Raw genomic sequence first — 20,164 nt, forward strand, 5'->3', positions numbered from 1 at the left:
TGAGACTCTTTCTCAATTCTAGGTCATTACATCAATTTCCATCTGAGGCTAGAAATGCACACTCATTCCCACAAGTTTTTCAGATTAAGAACTGCCTCTGAGGCTACTGGATGCAGAGAATGTGTTTTCAGAAGGCCTGAAAAGTCCCAACCATCTGAAAAAATATCTCCCACTCTGGCTTGGTGCCAAGGACTGAGATGACTGAGCATCTGTGGGCATCTACCTGTGTCTAGCATAGCCAGCCCTTTTGAAAAAGGAAGAGACAATGATAATAGTAGCTAACTTTTGATAATGTGCAAAGCACTTTATATTTGTATAACCAAATGTAATTTGGCCTTCTTGAGCTACTCTTCTTTTGCCTTAAATAATGGCTAGATATTTACCGAAGGTGTTTTGGGGAGATGGAATGAATGGAGTTACATCATACATTATAGACAAAAGGTTTATAAAACTTTAAGAAGTTTACCTTCCTCCCCCTTTGCCTCTTTTTCTTTGTCTCGCCGCCCCCCCCCCCAAAAAAAAACCTCTCCCCACTTCCTCTCAGGTCCCAGGGCTCTAGTCTCCTCACTTCCTGTCCAGGTCTCTCTCTTTTCCTTCCTTGTGGAGAATAGTTTAGTCCTTGAAGAGTGTGACAGAAACGGGATTCACTACCCAGAAGTTATTCATCACACTGTCCTCCCTTACCTTCCTCTCCTATAGCAGCTGAAAGCTAAAAACGCAATTTCCAGTCTCCCTGGCAACCAAGGGTGGCCATGCGTCACATTTGGCCAAGGAGATATAAGCAGGCATCTGCTGAGAAGGGCTTCTAGGAAAGCTTCTGCTTTCCAGATAAAAAGGCATAAGGTTGGCTCGACTATTCCTTTGCCCCACCCTCTTATTTCTGCCTGGAGTATGGAGAGCAGGCACCGTGTCCAGGAGTTGACAAGCCTGAAAACAAAGGCCAACATGCTATGTCTGGCAGAGCAGACAGATCAGAAGAGCCGAAGTCCCTGGTAGCATCACTGAGCTGCTACACCAGCCGTGGCCTGCCGACCTCTGGGCTTCATGTCGTGTGAGACAAACTCATTTAAACACGACGGTGGGGTTTTCTAACGTTTGCAGCTGAAAGTATTCGGCAGGGCTTCCCCAGGGATTTGCTGGTCCAGGATAAGGATGAGGCAAGTGGTGTAAGTGTAGATTCATAGCCTCTCTTTCTTTAAAATGTAAATGTTTTGTTCATCATGGATTTTTTTGCATTAGTATTGATTTTTTAAAATATGGCATCAAAATAGTACTTTTCTTGACTTCTGAGTTCTTTGGTGCCCCCTTCAATTCTGTGCCCAAGGAGTGTGCTGCGCTCACCTCCCTCCAGTCCTGGCCCTGAATGACAGTTCAGACAAAGCAAGAAATGTTAGGAGGCAAAGGAGGTGATCTGAAGTGGTTTTCCTTACAACACAGGTCAAAGGAGAGTTCCAAGTCAAGAACGGAATTGGGTTTCTTGAGGCAAACTTGTGTTTTCAGACTGAACTGTCTGGATGATTGCCTCCATCTTCTCTTATTTGGCTAGAAAGATCTAAAAATTCTCTTTAACTAAAATGTTTTGAAAGAAACTGAAACCGATGTTTGCCTCACAAAATGAAGTAAAAACAAAAACAAAAAACAACAACTTTACAAGAAAAAAACAAATAATCCTATTAAAAAATGGGCAAAGGACTAGGATATTTCTCCAAAGAAGATATACAAATGGCCTTCTGCGTATGAAAAGATGCCCAACATCGCTAATCATTAGGGAAATGCAAATCAAAACCACAATGAGATATCACCTCACACCTATTAGGATGGCTACTATCAAAAAACCAGAGACACCCCCACCCTGGTGGTCCAGTGGTTAAAACTCCGCGCTTCCACTGCAGGGGGCGCGGGTTCGATCCCTGGTCGGGGAACTAAGATCCCGCATGCCGCTTGGCACAGCCAAAAAAAAAAAAAAAACAAAACAGAAAATAACAAATATTGGCAAGGATCTGGAGAAAGTGGAACCCTTGTGTACTGTTCGTGGGAATGTAAAATGGTGCAGCTGCTATGGAAAACAGGATGGCATTTCCTCAAAAAAATAAAAATAGATTTACCATATGATCCAGCAATACCACTTCTGGGTATACATCCAAAAGAAATGAAAGCAGGGTGTGTTGAAGAGCTATTTGCGCACTCACACTCAGAGCAGCATTACAGTAGTCAAAAGGTGGAAGCAACCTAGTGACCACTAACAGATGAATGGATAAACAAAATGTGATACACACACACACACACAATGGAATTCAGCCTTAAGAAGGAAGGAAATTCTGATGCATGCTACATGGATGAACCCTGAAGACATTATGCTGAGTGAAATAAGCCAGTGACAAAACAACAAACACCGGAGGGAGACGCAAGAGGGAGAGGATATGGGGATATATGTATACGTATAGCTGATACACTTTGTTATACAGCAGAAACTAACACACCATTGTAAAGCAATTATACTCCAACAAAGATGTTAAAAAAAAAAAAAAAGAATAGTGAAACTCAGAGAAACAGAGAATAGAACTGTGGTTGCTGGGGACTGAGGGGAGGGGGAAATGGGGAGTTGTTGTTTAATGGGTATAGAGTTTCAGTTTTGCAAGATGAAAAAGTTCTGGAGACCAGTTGCACAACAATGTGAATATACGTAGCATACTGAACTGTACACTTAAAAATTTTGTGTTATGTGTATTTTATCACAATTAAGGACTTTTTAAGAAAAAACAAAAAAAACCCTTTTAGGAATAGGGGCTATAAGGATAGTATGACAAAAGACCATTATTTCCTTATTTGTCAATATCAGAAGAAAAACTAATATAAACTAACACTATAGTTTTTTCAAACACTTTAAAAAAAAAATCCAGCTTTTTCTGTTACCTCTCTGTATCCTCTTCTAGATGCTGAGTTTCTTTGGTCCAAAGCATACTGCTGTCTTCTTTATTACTGTTAGTTTCTTGTTCTTCTAAATGCCTTTGATCTAAAAACAGTTGAAAGACTTAACTTTAGAACAAAAAAAATTTTGAGAAAATCTGCCTTAAAATGGAGTGCACGACTTCCCTGGTGGTGCAGTGGTTAGGAATCTGCCTGTCAATGCAGGGGACACGGGTTCAGTCCCTGGTCCGGGAAGATCCCACATGCCGCAGAGCAACTAGGCCTGTGTGCCACAACTACTGAGCCTGTGGTCGAAAGCCCGCGGGCCACAACTACTGAGCCTACGCGCTGCAACTACTAAAGCCCGTGCGCCTAGAGCCTGTGCTCTGCAACAAGAGAAGCCACCGCAGTGAGAAGCCCACACATCACAATGAAGAGTAGCCCCTCGCTCGCCGCTACTAGAGAAAGCCCGTGTGCAGCAACGGAGACCCAACGCAGCCAAAAAAAAAAATGGAGTGCAAAAAATTAAGGCTAATCAGTGGACCCTGAAGTCTGCAGTGCACAAGTTCCCCTCTTCCCAGAAGAGCAGGGGGCCAGGTGGCAATCTGCAGGGCGCCTGTATCCACAGAAGCTGCTTCTGAGGTCTGGGGAGCTCTTTGCCAGGTGAAACGGCAGGAAGCCGTGCCTGTGCCAAGGCTCGAGAGAGACAGAGGAAAGAAATGGCACATAAAAGAGGAGGCAAGAGTCCCTGAAAACAAATTGTACAGATTTATTCTGGGGGGCCACCCTCTTCCCACTTGTTAGATGTTTCCAGATTGGAGCCAGGGAAGGAATTTGGGTGGGGAAGGGTAGTGCCCTTTAATGTATGCCAGGCATTTTACATATGCTATCTCATTTCATCCTGCCAGCAGTCCTATGAAGGGAAGGAGACTAACATTTGTTAAGTATCTCACAACGTACCAGGCACTATGCATGAACATCATTAGGTAGGAGTTAACATTCTCATTTTACAGATGAGGATAACTGAAGCTGAGAGACATTAAACAGTTTGTCATACCAAAGTAAGCAGTGGAGTCAGAATTGAGGTGGAGTGTGCCTGACCTCAAGGTCCACACTCACCCAAATGTACCACTGTGCTTGCAAGGACAGTTACAGCAAAATCTGATGAAAAAGAACTAGGGATTTGGCTTACCACTTGCAGCAATGCCCAGGTGACTTGCTGTGTTCTCATCCAACACTGTGGATGAGGCCTGCTGCCGCTTCAGGTGCTCTGTCACAACATAGAGCAGAAAGCAATTGATTTCTTCTTTTGCATGTCACATTATCCTCTAGGGCAGTGGTTCTCAAAGAGTACTCCTCAGACCAGCAGCCTCAGTATAACCTGAGAACTTGTTAGGTATGCAAATTCTCAGGCCACATCTCAGACTTACTGAATCAGAAACTCTGGGGGTGGGGATGGTGTAGCAAGCCCTCCAGGTGGTTCTGATGCCTGATGAAGTTTGAGAACCACTGCCTTAGGCATCCAATCCCATATAACACTAAAAATAAAAGTAAAAATAATGATGATGATAGGTGACACTTGCAGAGCTCTAAGTGGCAGGTACTATTTCTAATTTGCATACATTAATTCAAGATTAATATTCACAATTAATCTTCACAATACCCTATGAGATTGATCACATTATTGTCATTCCTGTTTAACAGATGAGGAAATTAAGGTAAAGAAAGGTTAAGGAGGGACTTCCCTGGTGGTCCAGTGGGTAAGACTCCACGCTCCCAATGCAGGGGGGCCTGGGTTCAATCCCTGGTCAGTAGAACTAGATCCTGCACGCGTGCCGCAACAAAGATCCCGCGTGCCACAATGAAGACCCAGGGCAGCCAAGATAAATAAATATTTTTTTAAAAAAAGAAAGGCTAAGGAACTTGCCTAGAATCACACAGATACTAAGAGGTGTAACTGGAATTTGAATTCAGGCAGTCTAGCTCTAAGGCTTATGCGCTTAATCTCTATTTTATATACTCTCTCAAAAAAGTTGGTAAATTCAGAGTAGTCCAAATCTCTCCCTATCTCTATTGACCTAAATTACACATTTTTTATTTGGTCTGTAGAGAGACAAAAGGCAAAGAATAAAATTTCCAGTTCCTAACAAATTGATCATTAGATTAAGACAAGCGTCTACTAAACTCAGTACACTGCTTCACGTGTGTTAGGTGCTCAGTTTCCTCAAAGCGCTCCCCAGAGCCCATCAGAGAGCCAGCTGGGAGGCAGCACAGACGGGACCCCTGGGCTCACCGGCACGGGCCTGTTGTGTGCAGGCACAGGTCTTTCCCTTCTAGCAGGTCAGGAAGCAAGCCCTCCCTGGCAGCCTCTGGGCATCAAGGGGCCCCATAAGGTCATTTAATATAATCTGAAATTTTAAAATCCATTTTTATCTTTGTTAGAGGTAGTCCCTTGTTGATCTTACAAGATTCTAAAGGACCCTCCCCTTTAGGCCCTGGACGAAAGCCTGGAGTTGTGGATGTGTGCCCTTCAAAAGAGTAGGTGTCAGCTCCAGGTCACTCCCCAAAGCTCTCCTGAGAGGAAACAACGAGAGTGATGATAAACAATAATCAGGTAAGCACACCCATTATTAGGAGAAACTACTCAGGTGCCCTCTGCCCTTTATGTTTCTGGAAAATTACTGACCCATCTCAAAGTACAAGACATCGCCTAGAAACCTGGCCCAGATAATTCCCGTAAGTGAAATGAGGAAGAGTTTCTGCAGAGCACACTGGGGTACAGCAGTGCCAAGAGGCCAGCTGCAGAAGCCTGGTGACAGCTGCTGAGATGGGGGGGGGGTGGTCCACATTGTGACTGCAGAGAGAGGAGAGCAGGATCCAGAGGAAAAGTATCGCTAAGGTCAAACTGCCAAGGAGCCTACAAGTACTGTCCTAAGCCGTGACCAAAAAACAGACGGCACTGAGAATCTACCTGAGCGGGACACAAGGAGCTGACCTCTACTCTCACAAGCAGTAGTTCCATGAGTATGTGAAGGAGAGCAACTGGAGAGGAGGAATTTGCAGGGACTCCCTAGGGGGTTCCAGGGGAGGCAAGCTGGTGCGGGGGTGGGAGCCCTAAGAGCCAACAACCCTGTGGCACTGGGCGAGGGGTGTGGTGAGGCAAGAAGGGCCTATGACTACAGAAAAGAAAGAAACCAAGGTAGGCTTTGGCAGCTCTGACCGGCTCCACCCAAGTTCGTAAGGCCAACAGCCAGGGTCTAGGGGTTGGGTAGCCTAGACCATATCTGTCCATTGAGTCATTCAACTCCTTCTTCCTGATGAGACACAAAACCTCAGAGACCCTGAAAATCAAGAGATGCCCCTCAGGAAAGACCCTAGTGTTCCCATACCAAGAACTGTACCATCAGAGCTCTGATGAGATGTGCCCTCTGAGAGTGAGGGGCTGGTCAGCCAGGCTGTCGAGAAGAGAGCAGTCAGTCCTCCCTGGAGAAGCAAACCACCTGCCCCAAATGTTTCTATCACCATGCTCCATTTACTTTCAGCATCAGCTCAGCTGGGCAGGCCAGCTGATCAGCTGCAACTAAAATTGAGCAGGTATCCCTTAGTCTCTGCCTGAAATGGAAAATGCTGGTCTCATTAGGTCTTGTGCCACTGACTTCCCTGCCCTCAGGAAAGGGATTCATCCACAATGCCACTACCTTTAATATCTCCTGCTAATGGCAACACAGAAAGCATGGGGTGTTTTGGCCCAAGTTGCCAGACTTCAGTATGGCTGAAGTATGGCTAGTTTGGTTCAAAAAGGAGATAAGAATTCTTCTAATAAAACAAGTTCATCATAATAAACCACTTGAATGTTGTTATTTCCTCTTAGAATCATTACCGTAGACCCTTTAAGTAACAAAATGACAACAGACACAGACCAATTATCCTGGCCAGGCTTCAGTAGTAGTCTGAGGCCCATTTTATTGGAAAACTGGCTCTTCCAGAATTCTGTACTTTCCATCAAACCTTTATAGGGCCTTCGGTACTAGTGCTCTCACCTGAGACAAAGAACCGTATGTGGTCAGTGAGCGTAAGAAGCAGGGCCATGGAGTATATTCTGTATCGAGCATGCCTTACCAATTTCGTCAAGCAGCTCCTGAGATGGTGGTGGTAGTTCATCAGTGTGATGTTGCGAGATGGCTTCTACTAGTTCTTAAAAAAGATAAAGGAGAAAGTGACTTACTGCCTTCCTAGACCTGAACTAGGTTTTCGAGGCTTCGACGTGGATTTGACTTAGGATTTCTCAATGATGAAACAAGCTAAGACGCGGAGAAAGCCTCTTATATTAACGGTCCTAATTGAGACTTCATATGTGAAAGGTTTTACTCTCCCTTTTATTCTAAACCCTTTCCTACATCACACCTCACCTCAGCACCACTTGATCTGTGCCCCTCCCCAAGGATATGTGAGGTAGGTGAGGTATAAATTCTTACTAAGAGGCTGGGGGTCCAATTTGGACCAAGACTGCTGGAGGGATATAGAAGCTCTAGACCCGTCAAAATGAAAAAAAGTGGGAGGCCTTTCTCTATAGATTATCAGGCCAGGGGATATGGGAGACCATACTTTGGGCCTTCACCTAAGGGCTCAATTATAACATTAACCAAAACCCCTCAGCATAGTTCACAATATCTCTATCCCCCTGAGGGAAATTCTAAGAGTTGTACCAAAGACACAAGACAATAAGATTAACGGAGCAAAGGCAATTACACCTCAAGAGCTGTTAAGGCTCTCATACCCTTTGAGCTGGAAATTGCCTTCTAAGACTCTATCCTAAGGAAAAGATCAGAGGTTCAGATAAAGATTTCTGTACAAAGAGCAAAAGTTGGAAAACAACATAAATCTTCAACATAAGGGCATGGTTAAGCAACATATGTAGAATGGACTACTATGCAGCCATCACATATATTTATGAATAATTTTTACTGACAAGTGGAAATCCTAAAATATATCATTAAAGAAAAAGAAGCAGGCCAGAGCTGATACACTATATGATCTCAACTATGCCAAAAAAAAGAATATATATATATATATCTATAGATATATATATGGATATTTGGGGGTATATTTCTAAAAATATAAAAAAGATATGCATCAAAATACTACAAGAGGTTAAAAAATGATGGTAGAGGGACTTCCCTGGCAGTCCAGTGGTTAAGACTTCGCCTTCTAATGCAGGGGGTGCAGGTTCAATCCCTGGTTGGGGAGCTAAGATCCCACATGCCTCGTGGCCAAAAAACCAAAACATAAAACAGAAGCCATATTGTAACAAATTTCAATAAAGTCTTTAAAAATGGTCCACATCAAAAAAAACTTTTAAAAAAAATGATGGTAGAATGGTCGTGGTTTTCTCTTTTAAGCTCTTCTGTATTCTCTAAGTTTTCTATAATGAGTATGTTTTACTTCAGGGGAAGTCAGGGGAAATTAGCATTTTTGTTTGAATCTACTATAGCATCAAAGAGGAGATGAAGTCTCCCTTAAATTGGTTTACTGTTATGAACTTGTATTTTAATATTAAACACAGGGTACCTTTCTGCAGGCTCCTCCTCTGAGTGGCACGGGATGATGTGTCAGGTGCCTTAGCAATGCTGGAGGAACCAGCCCCAGTAAATGTAGGCAATCTTTTCTACAAGTTAAGACATAAACATGGTAACTGACACATGTATTAAGCTAAAAAGGCCCGTTAAGCTCAATCATTTCCAAGATTAATCTTGTGTATCATTGATGGAAGAAGCTACTTGTTTTGTTGACTGAGTCAAACATTTAAATGTTATCTCCTCTTGGAAGCCTTCCCACCCCTCTCTGCCTCCAAAGCACTCAGTTTTTACCTCTGTGTTACATCCTGCCAGTCTTTCTCAATAGGCAGTGAGCTCCTTCAGGGCGTGGACTTTCCTATTCACTTCTGGATGCCTAGAAAAGGGCCTGGCATAGTGCCTGGCACTTAGAACCTGCCTCATTAACAGTTTGTTGAACAAGAGCATAAAATTCTTTATTTCCCTACTTCAGAGTGAGACCTTTTGTGAGTCAAATGCCCAGAGAAGATGACAGTCGATTTTTCATTGAGGCCCAAACAAGTAATCAATCTGCCTACAGAAAGGTCAGTCAACAGGTTTTTAATGAGCAGAACCAAGTAAGGAACTTTTAGTGTTCTTGAAGAGACTACACATATGAAGTATGAGGGAGAGAGAGAAAGGAAACCAACAAACAAACAGCACGGGGAGGCGAAGGAAGCAAGGAGAAGGTACCATTAAGTGTTTTTACTGCAGATTATTGGTTTAGGAATTCAGAGAAGGTAGAGATCAATCGAAACTCTCAGAGAACTAACCAGAGGCGGCGTCAAGAAGGAAGCAGAACTCGAGCCTCCTCTTAGTACGTAAGATACGGTTAGGTAGAAAGAACAATGCAGATGAACAATGCATCATAAGCTATCGCAGAGGATGGATCTTTCGAGAAATCGACAAACATTACCTCTGGGGGAAAAAAGAGGGCACAAAAACCCAGGATCCATTCTACAACACAGACTCAGAGAGGAGCCCCAGGGAAGCCTGGAGAGGATCCAGCTTATTTCTTGCTTTCTTTGTAAAACAGATATGGAGAAATCTTGGCCTTTTGGATCACTGACGCCTTTGGACTCACTCCAAGAGCGTGCAACGCAGAGTCGGTATACTTACGAGATTAGTCAGTCTTGAAGGAAGAGTTCCAGAGGAAGTAAGATGGGAATCTAGGCTCTTTGCTTTCTCTCGGACAGTTGTAAATTTATCAGACAAAGTTTGAATAGATTCTTGACTGTTCCAGAATGAGGTAGACCCTGTTTGAACCTGAAATGTGATACTTTCAAGACAGTCCTTATACTGACTAGCAGCTGAAGAAACTGACCCTGTTGTAGAAAAGAGGGCAGTTAGTGTCTGAATCCTTTACATTATTTAAAAACAACAAAAAGAAGCCCCCACAAAACTCTATACCTGGAACAGGGATTTTCCAAATTGTCAATAACTGAAATAGTCACTGATCACTGATGATAGTCTCTAAACTTGGGAGAGACTAAAGGGAGATTATTTGAACCACAAATATACTGGAAAAAAGGGCACTAGAGAGAGGATATTTGATGCTGGCTGTAGGCAGTTGCAGGACCCAGAACTATGTATGTTTAAGCACAAGGTACTGTTTTAAGTTACAAACTCTAGAGAATCCAATGTATTTGCACTAAATTCAACAGTGCTTCAAGTACAAAGTAGACTCTGCATTTGCATGTCTCTATTGCTAGAGTTTAAAAATCTCCTTATAGCTGGTTAATCACCACCACCACAGCTACCTGGCCTCCCATGGGATTATCCCCTTCAGCCCTGGCCCTAAAGAAACTCCTCTGTACTGTGAGAAAACACTGCGGGTCTGCCCCTGCAGCCTGGCTTCCCATAGCCAGCGAGGCAGGGGCTGTTATTCCCTTTCCCAGAACATCCCCTGCTAGCGATTACCCGGGCTGAGTGGAGTGCTGACGCTAGTAGGCGCGTGGTTTATTTTGGGTGTTTTGCATGAGACTTCCTTAAAAGAACCGTCTTGTTCATAGGAGATACTAGACAGGTCTTGAATGTCTGTCAATGATCTAAAGAAATTAAAAGCACAGAGTAATTGGGAGATGTTTACAAAAATCAAACACTATATTCCTAAGAGGTACTTTTTAAAGATGCTCTTCACAAAAATCTTTATTTGGCAAGTGGCCAAAATCAGAGACTATCTTAGAATATCCGTAAGTTATCTATAAGATATTTAAGATATCTTAGAGAGAATATTAGAGAATATCTTAAAAAGAGATACTAACTTTAAACATATCTCAGCAGCCAAAAATAAATTACATACATGAAAGTCCATTTATGTGGCAAACAGATTTAATCTACAAGTATAAACTTCTATTCTTCTTATCACTGTGTTTCCTTGATTAAGATGCTATTAATTTAGATCACTCATCACAACAGTTTTTAGGTGAAAGAAGAAACAGGCTCACATTAAATGTATACATAAAAATGGGAAGAACACAGACTCTTACAAACAAGGAAATACTATTCCCCTAAAACCAAGACTTGGCACAGAATACTTAGGCAACTTTTGGTGGCCATACATGTCTTTCTCTTTCATTTCCTTTGGTGACTCCTTTAATGTCTCCTCTTGTTCGTCTTCAGTACTGTAAGAGAGAAAGTGAGAAAATTATATAAATCCCCTGTCAGCAGAGTGCAATAACGTGGTACAAGGCACCAGTTACTGGCCCAGTGCGAGAGGCAGCTGGAAGGGCACTAAGCTCAAAGTGGAAAGTGAGGGTTCTGATCCCGGCTCTGCTACTGACTAGCCACATGTTCTCAGGGATGTCTGGGCCTCTGTTTCCTCTTCAGAGGCTGAATAAATACTCTCTAAGGGTCAGCCCATCTGAAACCAGCCAACGATGCTACTGGCTGAGCAAGCTCCTGAGGAAATCAACAGAGCACGGGAACTTTGCTGTGGATGGATGATGGAGCAAAGGGCACAGCCATGGGGCCTTACCAACTGTGAAACAGCTTCTTGGCATGGAGTATCAGGGGAGGCCAAGAGAGGCTTGTGCCAAAAAATGGCCAGAAAAGAATTCTGAAGACAAACTTGACCTGCTTCCACTTTAACCAATATTTAAGATTCATTTTCAATATTCAAACACAAACTATAAGCCAGATCCCACGCTAAATCCTTCCAAATGTTTCCACGTTTTTAATCTTTGCACAATCCTTTGAGACTAATGGTATAAAGGAAAGAGCATGGATTTTGGATTGAGTTGTGACTATTAATTCTGTTCACTAAATATTTGTTTCTCCTGCTGAGCACAATGTAGGACAGTACTTTTTGGCCCTCCTAATTTACATAAATGGCCATATGACTTGTTTTAACCAGTGAAATGCAAGTGAAAGTGATGTGATTCACTTTGGGGCAGAAACTTTAAAAGCCCAGTGCACAATTCACCATGTTCCCTTTTCTCCTGCCTCAGTAAGAGAAGAAGCACAAAGATGGAGTCTCCCTCCGTGTGGATTTCTGACGGAAGGTAATACAGCACAGATCACTCCTGGTGATGGACGTGGAGCATGAGCACAAAACAAGTTTCTGTTGTTTTAAAGCCCCTAAAATCCGGGGGTCGTGTGTTACATAACATAATCTAGCCTATCCTAATGATACAGCTGCTTACTAACTGTACAACCTAAGGAAAAAACCCTCTGCTTCCTGTATTGGCGAAATCAGAGGGTTGTTATATGAATTAAATTTGACAAAACAGAGTACCTGGCATATTGTCACTGCTTAGGAAATACTAGCTATCATTATTATAGATAAGGAAATTGAGGTCCAGAAAAGAGAAAGTAAATTGAATGCTACTGTACCAGGCACTTCGCCTCTATTATTAGTTTTTTAATTAATCTTTTTATTTTGAAATAATTGTATATATATTCACGTGCAGTTCTTTTTTTTTTTTTTTTTTTTAATTTATGGCTGCATTGGGTCTTTGTTGCTACGCGCTGGCTTTCTCTAGTTGCAGCGAGCGGGGGCTACTCTTCCTTACGGTGCACGGACTTCTCATTGCAGTGGCTTCTCTTGTTGCGGAGCACGGGCTCTAGAGCGCAGGCTCAGTAGTTGTGGCGCACGGGCTTAGTTGCTGCATGGCATGTGGGATCTTCCCAGACCAGGGCTCGAACCCATGTCGCCTGCACTGGCAGGCGGATTCTTAACCACCACACCACCAGGAAAGTCCACATGCAGTTTTAAGAAATACACTTTACCCAGTTTCCCTCAATGGTGACATCTTGCAAATCTATTGAGCAATATCATAACCAAGATATCGACATTGATACAGTCAAGATACAGGACATTTCCACCACAGGGACCCCTCACGTTGCCCTTTTATAGCCATGTCTATTTCCCCCCCACTCCCATCTCTTTCTTAACCCCTAGAAACCACTCATTTATTCTTTATTTCTACAATTTTATCATTTCAAGAATGTTATAAATGTGGAATCATATAGTAAATAACTTTGCAGGGGTTGCTTTTTCCACTCAGCATAATTCTCTGGAGACTTATCCCGGTTGTTGCATGTATCAATAGTTCATTCTTTTTTTATTGCTGAGGAGCATTCCATGGTATGGATGTACCACACTCTGTTAAACCATTCACTTGTTAGACAACATCTGGGTTTCCAGATTTTGGCTATTATGAATAAAGTTGCTATAAACATTCGTGTATGTGTTGGCTTTTTTTAATATTTATTTATTTTTAAATAAATAAATTTTTTTGGCTGCATCGGGTCTTAGTTGCGGCATGCAGGATCTTTCATTGCAGTGCAGGCTCTTCATTGCAGTGTGCGGGCTTCTCTCTAGTTGTGGCATGCGGTTTTTCTCTCTCTAGTTGTGGTGCGCGGGCTCCAGAGCGTATGGGCTCTGTAGTTTGCAGCACGCGGGCTCTCTCGTTGAGGCGCACAAGCTCAGTAGTTGTGGCACATGGGCTTAGTTGCCCCGCCGCATGTGGGATCTTAGTTCCCTGACCAGGGATGGAACCCGTGTTCCCTGCACTGGAAGGCGGATTCTTTATCACTGGACCACCAGGGAAGTCCCATGTATGTGTTTTCGGGTAAACATAATTCTTCATTTCTCTGGGTAAATGCCCAGAAGTCATATTATTACTTTTAATCTCTATGTCAACATTCCCAGTAAGAATTCTTTTTTTTTGAATTTAGAATCTTCCATTTATTCAATAGAATTGAAAATATATTATTTAAGAGAGGTGAAAAAATAAAACTCAATGTTGTCTACAGAAACTTTCCTCAACCAGACGGAATTTCTCTTTTTCATTTGTAAAAGTAAAAAAAAAACAAAGTAGCTTTTTCTTTCAAAAATAGTATGTGCCTATGGTAGAACATTCCAACAGCAAAGAAGTTTATAAGATAAAAAGCAAAACCTCTGGACTCTCTCTCCAGAGTTCACCACTGTATAGACTTCCAGAAATGTCGACACGCTACAAGGATTAGAGGTATCTCCCTTCCCTCTCATTTTTACACAGATGTTATTAAATTACATACATTGTTGTACATTTTTTTCAATTAACAATATGTCCAGTGATGATTCTTATCGCTATTTTACAAATGGGGAGCTAGAAGAGAGGGGTTGAGAAATCTGACCAAGTTAGAAAAGCAGAGTCAGGATCTGAATACAGATAACTCCTTTTCACGACCCCTCACAATTCTGCTGAACAAGTCCTAACAAAGCTAAGCTGCCCAAAGCTTACTGTTATAACATGGTGGCTATTATATTTGAAGAAGAGCAACATATAAATATGGGGCATTACCATCAATTAACATTACTTCTATGAGTCTGAAACTGTGAATAAAATAATAGCATATACCTTCGTATAGGTTGGAATTGAGACCTGGTCAAAATTTCAGCATTCTTTCCAAGGTTTTTTCTCATTGGGAACTTTTCTTCACCTGAAAGAATAAAGTACATGCATTTTTTAGTGAATTTTTGCCAACCCAGATTATTATTTTCATTCTCTAGAATTTTCCTTGGTCTGGTCCAGAATAAGAAATAATCTGTATAAACAAAGTGCTTCCTAACTGGGTTTGGAGTGAGCACTGTAGAAGAGGTTTTTGCTCTGAAAGCTTATTTTCCTTGCTCAGAGGGGAGAACTATATTCTGACTCTCAGAATACAATCAAGCCATTTACTGGCCTTTCAGTTATAACTGCACAGTTATTTCTGGAGACAAATGTTGTTTTGTCTTTTCAGGAAGGCAAACTGACCTGGTTCCTGTCAACAGACACCAGGGGGCGTTGAAACCAAGAACTGTTTGTTCACTAAAGATTCCAAATAGAAAAGACCATGAGGGCTTCCCTGGTGGCGCAGTGGTTAAGAATCCACCTGCCAATGCAGGGGACACGGGTTTGAGCCCTGGTCCAGGAAGATCCTACATGCTGCAGAACAACTAAGCCCATGCGCCACAACTACTGAGCCTGCGCTCTAGAGCCCGTGAGCCACAACTACTGAGCCCCCGTACCACAACTACGGAAGTCCACGTGCCTAGAGCCCGTGCTCTGCAACAAGAGAAGCCACTGCAATGAGAAGCCCGTGCACCGCAAGGAAGAGTAGCCCCCGCTCGCCACAACTAGAGAAAAGCCTGCGTGCAGCAACAAAGACCCAATGCAGCCAAAAATAAATAAAATTAAATAAATAAATAAAAATTAAAAAAAAAAAAAAAGAAAAGAAAAGACCATTAGCTGGGCATTCCCAGAACATTAATTGTGTCTCTTGGCCACCAAACACCACTTAAAGAGTGGGAATGGGGTCTTGAGTACTAAGGAGCTAATTCAACTGTCTTCTGTTCTCGTTGGCCTCAAGCATCTGAAGTCAGTCCTCCCCAACTCTCAGTAAGGTCTCTGGACACACAGGGCCAGTATCCATTTTCCTTCCCACCATTACATAGCTCTGGTTTATAGAGAAGAGGACAGACAGACCAGCCTGCCCCGTTGGCAAATGCTCATGATCCCCCTGCCATTCTTCAGGTCCAGGAGGTAGTCTGGTAGGCAATGGGAGGCCCACTATAAAAGTGCCACCTTCAGCAGAAGACAAGCTACTCCGAAACCCCACCAGTGGAGAAGCATAGGGGTTCTTCTTCTTTCCACCCCTTTTCAAATGCCTAGAAAGCGTAAACACCTGGAAAGCATAAATGAATTCCTAATAAGCACAATTTAGACCTGGAGGGGAACTTAGAGATTTTAGAGTCTAACTTTCTCCTTTACTTTACATGGAGGGAAAGTGGGGCTCTCAGGTGGAGTGACATGCCCAAGGTAATGCAGAAAAAAAATCAGTGGCAGAACTGGGCTTGGAACCCAGCATGTATGCAACTTTTACCCCTGTTGTATTGCCTGGTATGGAGAGGATATATTGATATATCAGAGCCCTAGCGAAAAAGGGGGAGGAGGAGGGCTAAAAGGAGGAAAAAGAGTAGAAATCAGAGGCTTCTACATGTACTTTAGATGTTTGTATCCAACTAGCCCTGGTTTTCTGACCTGCCTGCCCCATAACTTCTCTATCCTACTCAACTCTCTTCCAAACACTAGTGAAGTGGCCATGTACAGGTCAGGCTCACACAGAGAGTGATCATGGGCAGAGGCGCCACAGAAAGAGCTGGGTGGCCAGAGACCCAGGTTTGGGAACTTTAAATACATATTGTCCTGAGAATTTAAATGTTCATCTAAAAGCTTACAGATTCTTAAAATGCTTGTGCCTGTGACGGGGACCTGAATCAGGTTAGAGATGGAAGCTGGAGTATGCAGCAGGAGGAAGGGAGTATGGTCAGAACCTAAACCCACCCAGCCTGGGTTCAGACTGTTGAGACACGACCCTGGACCGAGCTACATGGCTTGGTAGGTGGATAACCCTGGTTTTAAAAATGGATGGTTGCATACCTTAAAAGAGCGAAAGTGCACAATTTTTAAAATGCCTGTATCAGAACCTGTAGTTCACTTGTATCTTGTCTTGTGTCACACCCCAGCTGCTGATCCAAGTTTAACTTTCCATGTAACGGGAAGCAGTTGCTAAGTTATATAGAACCCAAGGCCTCCCAAGGGAAGGATGTTACGTTGACTGTACTATTAGCTATTATTAACCCTTTGCTAAGATGCCAAGCAACCAGAGGAAAATGATGGTGAAACTCTGCCTTTTGGGGTAGAGAAGGACACGGAAACCTAGTTCTGGCTGTCACTGTGTCAATAACTAGCTGTGTGGCCTAGGTCAACCCTTAGGTCAGCTCAGCAAAGATAACTGAACACCTGCTGTGTGCCACAAAAGAGCCTGAAATCTAGGGAAAGAGACTACAGGGGGAAAATAGAAGAAGCAACTGCTATAACGTATGCTATAAGAATGCAAGGGGAGGTATAAATAACATGATGTATGGATGTCATGAGACTAGTGAGGGGCAGGAGAAATCACTGAGCCTAAGTTTTCTCATTTGTAAAATGGAAGGCCTGGAAGGTTATTTCTAAGGACCTTTCCAGCTCTAAACATGTGTGATCTGACGGAAAGTAAAGATGAGGGACTCTCAAAGGAATCTGCCCTGAGGGCTTATTACCAGAGGCTTGAGGTCGGGCACAAGCATGTTGTATTCCTTCAAAGTCTTCTTCAATGGGACTTGAGGTCTACAAAAGAATGAAAGAGCAAAGAAAGGAGGGTCACTGGAGGCAGACATATCATCAGAAGGTGGAGAGAGAATTTCTTGATGTTCTTAAACCTTGAAAATCTTCATAAGGTTCCTACATCTTCTATAGAAAAAGAACAAACCTTCATCACAGACATTAAGAACTTATTTGTACTATGTGTTCTTCCTCAACAACAAGCCTTCCCCCACCTCCCATTTTGAGGTGGAATCGGGTGACTTTTCCCTTCATCATCCCCTCCTCACCACAACCTTCCAACAAAGATGTTCTGATTCCTGGGAGCTTTATCAGAAAAGCCAAAGAGGGTAGGAAAAAAGGCCCAGACTGGAAAGCTACTCTATGGGGTGAGAAGTCAGAACACTGGTTCCTTTGAGGGGAGGCAGGGAGTGGGAGGAAACACAAGGAGGTCTTTTGGGGGATCAAGAATGGTCTATTTCTTGATTTGGGTGCTGGCTACATGAGTGTGTTCAGCATGTAAAAATTCATGAGCTGTACACTAAAGATGTGTGTAGTTTTCTCGGTTATACTTTTTATATACATCTACATGTTACATGTATATACATATGTATGTATATATACTTTATATATTTTTATTAAAGATTTTCTTAATGTCCCAGTCCACCGTAAAACCAAGAATGTTTAAAGGATTAATAATGGAAAATTGCTCTAATTGAGTTTTCAGAAGTGCCAACAAGTGGAAACTACGCTTTTTGATGCATCACTGAATTCTTCTTGTCAGTCAAATGTTGTGATTGACATGTACAATCCTCTCTTTCCTCTACCGTACCTTCCATATTGGTAAAAGAACCTCAAAAGTGGCAGGTTAGGGGACAGGTGAGGTGAAAATAACATAAGCAAATAAGAAAATCCAATAACTTTCATTTTATAAATGAAAATACTCTGTACAAACAGGTTCTTGCAAAAGCTAGGCAGATCCCAGACAAAGCCCTGTGTACTGGACAGCCTCACATTCACTGCTGACACTGTGCCTCTATTCCTGGCTCTGTCTCACCACTAAAGCTGGCCAGGCCAGGGCTAATTGCCTACATCTGCGTTCACCAGTTCTTCTTCACACAGAGGAATAACAGCAGGCTGCCTTCTCTTCCCTTCAGGAAGGATGTGTGAATTGGGTAACATGAAGGAAAGTATTTTGAAAAAAGAAGTACAAAGTGCTGTACAAATGCAGGAACCACAATTTTGGGAGAAATTGCTTATGACCTTCATTATCAAAAATCTTATTTTTCACATGCTTTTTCAAAACACACAAAAACACTGATAAATTGACATTATATACTTTTACGTGTAAGCTATTTTTCTTAATAAAAATAATTTTAAAGGAATAAGGCAACGGAGAAAGCTGAAGATGTACTTTATCCTGAACTGTAAATTTTTACCTCTAGGGGCTTCCCTGGTGGTGCAGTGGTTGAGAATCCGCCTGCCAATGCAAGGGACACAGGTTCGAGCCCTGGTCCGGGAAGATCCCATGTGCCGTGGAGCAACTAAGCCCGTGCACCACAACTACTGAGCCTGCACTCAAGAGCCCACAAGCCACAACTACTGAGCCCACGTGCCACAACTACTGAAGCCTGTGCGCCTAGAGTCCATGCTCCGCAACAAGAGAAGCCACTGCAACGAGAAGCCCGCGCATCGCAATGAAGGGTAGCCCCCGCTCACCTCAACTAGAGAAAGCCCAAGCACAGCAACGAAGACCCAATGCAGCCAAAAATAAAAAACAAACAAATAAATAAATTAAAAAAAATTTTTTTTACCTCTAGAGTCAAGTTTTCTTGAGCAGTTGAGGAGTAAAAATATTCATGGTCTGGAGTTAAAAATTCATCTGTTACGTCTTCAGAAAACTCTGGTGAACAAGTTGATTGCACGGACTGATCCTATTAATAAGGTAAGAAATCACTTTTAAGTTGGTGTTTATTGTAAACAAATCCCTTTATAGTTGGATGCAGTGTTAATGATGGGGTATCAAAAATTACTCTGTGGTCGGGGTGACACTCTCTGAGACCTTCCTGCCTACTTGCACCTCTGGCCCTCTTTCCCCACAGTGAGCTGTGAACCCCCTGGAGCAAATGTGACAAATGACAGTCCTGAATCTCAACATCCTTACCTGCACAGTGGAAGTGGGGGGAGGCTGGGTGACCTTTTTGCTCTAAAATTCACAGGAAGAAAAAAGTCCCTAGACAACTCAAGCTGGGGACTGAACTTAAACACCCTGATCCTCAAGAGCCTAGATACAGTCCATGTGTTGGTGTTGTCCTCCAGGCTGAGGCTGCTCAGAACTGGGACTCCCTCAGGTATTCCCGTTGAAAGGCAAGCGAAGAAGCATGATTTTGGGGCTTCCCTGGTGGCGCAGTGGTTAAGAATCCGCCTGCCAATGCAGGGGACACAGGTTCGAGCCCTGGTCCAGGAAGATCCCACATGCCGCGGAGCAACTAAGCCCGTGCGCCACAACTACTGAGCCTGCGCTCTAGAGCCCGTGAGCCACAACTACTGAGCTTGCGTGCCTGGAGCCCGTGCTCCGCAACAAGAGAAGCCACCACAATGAGAAGCCCGCGCACCACAACGAAGAGTAGCCCCTGCTCTCTGCAACTAGAGAAAGCCCGTGTGCAGCAACAAAGACCCAACACAGCCAAAAATAAATAAATAAAATAAATAAATTTATAAATAAAAAAAAGAAGCATAATTTTAAAAATAGCAATGCAATCTCAAAAATAAAAATAAAATAAAATAAAGTAAGTTATTTCTTCAGCATCTCCACTCTACCCCTTCCTTTTTTGCTCTTTCTCTACGTTCAGGCCCTGATCACCACATGGCCAGACAACTGGCTCCTTCCCTCACCTTCAGTCATCCCTTTGCAGAGGTTTTGTGGTTTATTTCCTTGGACATTGCTTTTGCCATACTTCCTCCTCTGTGCACTTAGCAGCTGCTTTCCTTAACCTCTTATGTCAAACTGAAATTTCTCAGACAAGCCTGGCCTCCCATACCTTCCCCACTTCCCTG

The 20,164-nt window shown here is 42.9% G+C and overlaps 1 protein-coding gene across 11 annotated transcripts in view; it reads right to left on the reverse strand.

Moving 5' to 3' along the window:
* Positions 1-20,164, reverse strand: part of TEX14 (testis expressed 14, intercellular bridge forming factor) — a 52,990-nt gene that overhangs the window by 6,238 nt on the left and 26,588 nt on the right. For 10 of the 11 annotated variants that reach the window (XM_082439898.1, XM_082439897.1, XM_082439895.1 and 7 more), the window contains exons 16-25: positions 18,922-19,041; positions 17,068-17,134; positions 14,345-14,426; positions 11,060-11,122; positions 10,419-10,546; positions 9,618-9,823; positions 8,476-8,572; positions 7,027-7,101; positions 4,100-4,177; positions 2,914-3,013 (exon numbers count right to left, since the gene is read on the reverse strand). In XM_082439898.1, coding sequence (XP_082296024.1) covers positions 2,914-3,013; positions 4,100-4,177; positions 7,027-7,101; positions 8,476-8,572; positions 9,618-9,823; positions 10,419-10,546; positions 11,060-11,122; positions 14,345-14,426; positions 17,068-17,134; positions 18,922-19,041 — 1,016 coding nt within the window. The other variant, XM_082439894.1, reaches the window with a different exon arrangement.

This window comes from Balaenoptera physalus (assembly GCF_965194825.1).
Source record: "Balaenoptera physalus genome assembly, chromosome: 20".
Lineage (NCBI taxonomy): Eukaryota > Metazoa > Chordata > Mammalia > Artiodactyla > Balaenopteridae > Balaenoptera > Balaenoptera physalus.